The 6,000-nt window shown below is 39.1% G+C and overlaps 1 protein-coding gene across 1 annotated transcript in view; it reads right to left on the minus strand.

Annotated features, from left to right (window-relative positions):
* Positions 1-6,000, minus strand: part of sos2 (son of sevenless homolog 2 (Drosophila)) — a 37,453-nt gene that overhangs the window by 20,320 nt on the left and 11,133 nt on the right. Inside the window, exons 2-5 of the mRNA XM_062440092.1 lie at positions 2,373-2,498; positions 2,083-2,214; positions 1,631-1,795; positions 1,313-1,528 (exon numbers count right to left, since the gene is read on the minus strand). Coding sequence (XP_062296076.1) covers positions 1,313-1,528; positions 1,631-1,795; positions 2,083-2,214; positions 2,373-2,498 — 639 coding nt within the window. The remainder of the gene's footprint in view (positions 1-1,312; positions 1,529-1,630; positions 1,796-2,082; positions 2,215-2,372; positions 2,499-6,000) is intronic.

Genomic DNA, 6,000 nt, shown 5'->3' on the forward strand with positions numbered 1-6,000 from the left:
GCCCGAGTGATTATTGACTGCTAAAGTTTGAATAGAAAGTCCTGTCCTGTCATTATTTGACCGTAACAGTTTTTTTGACATCCCCTCCAAAGTAATTTCGGATTATACCGTGTTTCAACATACATAATTGAGGTTATTTTGGCGAGGGCTGCAGATGTTGTTCCTGTCTCAGCATAATTACATGTTCTGCATTCCTCTGGGCCTCACAAAAGGTTTTATCTTCCTCACCCAAATGATACCACAAATTACCCAACCCAAAATATGCAAAGCCACAGCAGCCCATTAAACTCAACTTTCCATTCACTGCTTCTTCTCGACGCATGGAGCCACCGCTCGGGCTCCCTGCCGCGACTCATACATTGTGGAGCGTTCGGGTCGCCGTATTACACGACACGATGTAATTAGTAATTTGTGTTTTTTGGTTAACCGCCGTGAGACAGATATGAATGTTCGTTAACTGGATGGGTCAGAGGAGCATGGGTGGTGCCTCTGGAGGTGGCACGAAACTGTTGGAGCCTTTGTTTTTATAAATCATTCATGGACATATTGGCTGTCTTTAATCACAGATGATTTAAGAGTAACTTGGCACCACATTGAGGGAAAGTGAAAGTCTCTCTTTCTTACTGAGGTTTATTAAAATAAAAAAACACTTTAATTCTGTGTGGGGTTTTTTGCTCGCTGATGCTGATTAGCAGTTAGCCGATTAAAGAGTTGAGAACTATAATCTTTAAATGTTCTTATGTTGGATTTGGCTGAAATTGCTTTGTAATTAAGTTGAGTTAGAAACTTTGACTGTTTGTTTATAAGCTGGCTTTAGAGTAAGCTGACCACAGCTCCTGTTTCACCTCAGCCTTTCCACAGAGGAGAGAAATACACTTCTTCAAGCTTACTATAATTTCTTCTGCAAGTTTTTCAGTAGATGGGACAAAAAAAAATCAACTGTTTTGATAATTATTTGTGTCATTTTTCAAGTTAAAATGACAAATTTGAACTAATTCAAGCTTCTCAGTTGTGAGGATTTGCAGATTTTCGCTCATAATAAACTGAGTATCTTTGAATTGAACACTTTAAAATATGTTAGTTTGGCATTTTTCTCTATTTTCTGACAATTTATAAAGCAAACAATTAGTTGACTGATTGAGAAATGAGTTTACTCTACTGTAGTTTAATGTATTTCAATAATAATATAATAATTTATTCTGCAGTATGTATACGTGAGCACGAGCTGTCTGATCAAACTCCAATTTAAAAAATCAACAATATTGTACTTCAGAAAAGCGTTGTAATTAATTTCCCCCGAGTCTTTTCTCACCTGAGTCGTGAAGGTTTTGGGGTTGGATAGGAAGTGACGGCGGAACACTTTGATGATGAGGTCGAGGTCGCGCAGGTACTGTCGCTCCTCTGCGATTTCGAGCCTCACCATGTCGTCGTATGTGAGCTCCGCCAAGGACAACGGCTCCTCTGTGCACTGCATCATTAAACCAATTAAGCCCATTTCGTCCTCCTGGTCAAACATGTCCATCAACACCTAGAAAACAGCAGAAAATCAAAAACTATTCCTTCCACTCTTGTGATGTTTTAGATTTAACAGCCTGCTTCTATTAAACTTATTTATCAGCTTTTAACTCACCTTGTCAGCGCACATGGACACCTTGATGTCCTGCTGGCTGATTTCATAGTGCCGAATGTTGCCGACATAGTTGCCCGCCAGCTTCAGTATGTCTGCTGATATGTATTCAAGAACAGCCACGATGTACAAGGAGACGTGGTAGTCGACTTTATAGCCCAAAACCTCCTGTTGAGATGAAAATGGGGGAAAACAACATATTTGTTTGTTATAAGTGGAGACAAACAGCAGTTCAAAATCTTTCTTGATGTCTATCTGAACCTGCATGGAGGATCGGTTAAGCTCATGGTAATTAAATTAGTCTGAACCAAGCTGCCAAAACTGTTTACTAAATTGGATAACAAGTATTTCCCAGCATTCGCCGTAACTTTCTGGCACTCCCCTCGGAGCTGACTGCGTCTTATAAGAATGTAGAACTTCATATCTTTGGTGGAGGCTGTTTCGGGAGTCTTTACCTTTAGCAGCGGGTGTATCTTGTCCACAGGGAGAAGTAAAGGGTTTCTCCTCTTGCGTTTCTCAATAGCTGACTGGGCATCAGCAATCGCCCACTTATCTATTGGGTGGGGAAACGTTTTCTGGACACGCTCCTGATGAGATGGAAGAGAGAAATTTTATTTTTTAATAAATCAGAAAGCATTAAGATGACTGCATCACACAGAGGTATTTATTCAGGAGAGGAGAGACAAAAGAATGACCATCTGGGGTTATAATAGTGCAGAGATACGAGGGCCGAGAGGAGACTTGCCTCTACGTCCTGCACGGAGCGAGGCTGGGCCACACACAGCATGTTGAGCAGCTGCAGGATCAGCTCCTCGATGTACTGGAGGGCATCCTCCTTCGCCATGAGGTTTGGGTGGACCTGCTTCTGTACCTGAAAGTTCAAGACAAAAAAAAAGAAATGAGTGACAAACACAACAAGCTGGTAATAATGAGCTATAAATAAAAAATATAAATAAAGAAAACGGTGGGAATACCCCTGAAGAAAAAGAAAAACACTTTTTTCCACACGTAGCTAACAGGATGTCAACTGAAACTGTGCAATAGGTGAAACTGATCATTAACACCTGGTATGATACACCGAAGTTACGACCAAATCCTGTCAAATGACGTCAAGACAGCAAGTTCAGGCCACTAGTTTCCTTCATACGTTTATTTCACAAGAGTATCATCTTACAGGGACATAAAACACGCTTGATTTAAGTTATTTATCACAGTAACCATTGAGTTGTGTCTGTTTTTTTAGTTTCATTTAAGAACTATTTAAAAAATTGATCTTTTTTGTTGCTTTCAAGGAAGCTCAAACGTCAAGTCGACTGTTAAACAGCAAAAAAAATTAATTAACCAGATACTCCTTTTCACTACTTCCATGTTTGCTTATCGTTTCATTTTTTTTAAACATCATTTGTGAATGTTTTTTTGGTAGCTGACTGACTGAAGTCTCTCGGATGTTAATTTTGTCTTTTTAAAGAACAACCAAGGCAGATTTCTCAAAAAACAGCGTCTGTTTGCAACCTCACTCCCATGATGTGACAATAAAAATATTTGACAAACAAATAAAATAATTTAAAGCAGATAAATATTCACAATGAATGAATTTCTTCCTTTCAACAAAGTCTGAATGTTCTATTTTTTTTTAAAAACCACACTGAAATGAAATGAATGGAACAAAAGACTGCGGGGAAACCAAAAATGTAATCTTAAAATGTGAAACACATGAAATGTTTGGCATAAAAGATTTGTCATTTTTGGGCTACAATATACAAAATTCGTCAGTTTCTTCCAGTTTTAATTTCTCAGAGCTAACGGTAACGTATTCAAATGTCTTGTTTTATTGGCTCAAAAGTCCAAAATCAAAGGATATAAAGTTTATTATTATGTATGACACAGAAGAAGCATCAAATTTTGACATTTGAGAAGCAGCATCTAGCAAATCAAACAGATTTCTTGGAGCAAAACCTTAAGATATTCAGTTTTACTATCATATCTGACAGAAAAGCATAACATATTTACATCTAAGATGCTGAAACCAGCCACAAAATTAAGTTTCAGCTTAAAAAAGTTACAGATTAATTTTTTTGTCAGTGAATTTATCCATTAATCGACTAATCGCTGCATCCGTGCGAGTATTCAGCCTCAAATTAAGCTGCGAGGTGCTTTTAAAAACAGACTGTCAATAAACTTCTCAGTAAAAATAAAAAGCAGAAAAAGACATGAATTTAACTAGTGAGGGAGGAACCGGCCTGACAGAAGAAGGAGTGGTTTAAGACGCAGACAGCAGAGAAGGTGTGGCTTCATCAGGTCTAGGAGTGGAAAGAGAGGAACACCCTCCCTCCCTCCCTCCCTCCCTCCTCCACATCCTCCCCTTAACCACCCTCCAAACTCCCAAAAAGTTGTCGTCATGTGGGCCGTGCCCTCTTGCAGGAATGCTGTCAGTTGAGATACTATTATAGCACCCAAAGCAGCAGACGACTAGAGGGGGAGGGAAAAAAAAAGAAAAAGAAAAAAAAAGAGAAGCTGTGGGAGAGAACGAGAGGAGAGGTGGATCGAGAGAAAGAGAGACAGACAGAGAGAGAGATTCACATTTACTCTCCCGCTCACAAAAGCCGAGCCTGTTCACATGCGAGTGATGGAATTACCCTGGCATATAGTAAAGTGGGGCGTTATGATGACAAACTATTGCCCCCGGATTAAGGAATGTGAGAGAAGAGTTAAAAGGTCAGCGCAGACCGGGCTTCATGCATTCTTGTGCTCTGACTTAACAGAGATGCAGCGGCGTGGCAGGATGTCCCCTCCGAGTACGAGCTAGATGATAAATCACAGAAGAAGACAGGAGGGTGAAATTATCATTATTGGAGGGGAAGAAGAGAAGAAAGGGGTGGAGGTGGTGGGGGTATATATATATATAAAAGCCTCGGTTCTTTCATTAACTACATTCAGATGCTTTTTTTTTTTCTAAAACAAGAGGAGCTGGAAAATCTGAAGCCACAACTTGGCCTCGTTTACGTTTCTGTACGTCATTTCTGTTTTGATGCACACTCACAAGACCTAAGAGTTATAAATAAGCCGCAAGTATAAACTGCACTTGGAAAAAAACACACAAAAAAAACAACACACAAAAACACTGCATATCAAAGCAGAAGTAGGTTGTGAGATATATATCCTCTCGACTGCAAATAGGCACTTGACCAAATTCCACAGGACACCAGGAGTTGTGAGTCACCACACTGAAACTACGGGGGTTTCCCCTGACTCCATTCACAGAATAGTTGGCCCATTTCTAGAGAGGCCCACATCCAACAAGTGCTGTCTGTTGGTGACAATGTCAGGATGGTTAGGGGACGGGAGCACGCAAAAGAATACACAAAAACTGAATGTAATCTGAATGAAAACGTAACAGAAAGTAGATTCTGATAGAGTGAAACTTTAACTGTGACATGCTATGAGGTAACAAATGAGATCAGCAGCAACACAATTGAGCCCTGTGTGAAGATAAGTGTTGTTTTCCTGTTAGTAAAGTTGAAACTATTAGTCAGTTTATCAATTAGTCACTTAATACATTACTCACTTGTTTAAGTATTTTTGATGTAAAAACACCCAAATATCAGAGGTTCCAGCTACTAAAATGTGAATATATTCTGGTGTTCTCTTCATCTTCTAAGATAAGAAACTGAATATTTTTTCGATTTTAATAAATTTGCACAAAACAGTCTTGATAATCAGTGAATAGTTTTAGAAAAAATGCCAAAAATTCAGTGTTTTCATCTTCTCAAAAGGCTTTATTTGTCTTCTAAAGATAATTGAACTGAACATTTTTGGTTTCTGGACTGCTGGTCGGACAAAACTAGTCATATAAAATAAGTCACTTTGGACTGGATGTGATGGGCATTTGTCATTTTTTCTTCACTTTTTTTAAAGACCAAATTGAGACAATCATCACCAGACTAATTGATAATGAAAACATTAATTGCAGCTCTACCTGCTTGGTTAGAAAACTGTGGATCACTTTGATGTAGAGTATTTTAAAAAATGCATATGACTGACTGTAACAACGCTTTACGAGCTAACATAAGCTTTGAATCTGTTTGTTCTGTTTGATGAGGACAAACATGTAAACTGAGGACTGAAAGCAGAGCGGAGCCATGTGCAGGTATGACTGCGGCTCGGTGTATTTACAGTACCACTGCAACTCGATCCTAATGGGTGATTGATGTAACATGGTCTAATATAGTTGGCGGCGGACACTAAAGTAAGCGTAAGGAGCGAGCCAAGTGAAAGCAAAGGAGTGGAAAAAACAACAAGGCAACTCCTGAATTTAAAAAGCACTCAAAACAAAGATGAGAGGGCAGCGAGGACGTCACAGAAGGAACTTTTTT

This window comes from Scomber scombrus, chromosome 19 (genome assembly GCF_963691925.1).
Source record: "Scomber scombrus chromosome 19, fScoSco1.1, whole genome shotgun sequence".
In the NCBI taxonomy this organism is placed as follows: domain Eukaryota; kingdom Metazoa; phylum Chordata; class Actinopteri; order Scombriformes; family Scombridae; genus Scomber; species Scomber scombrus.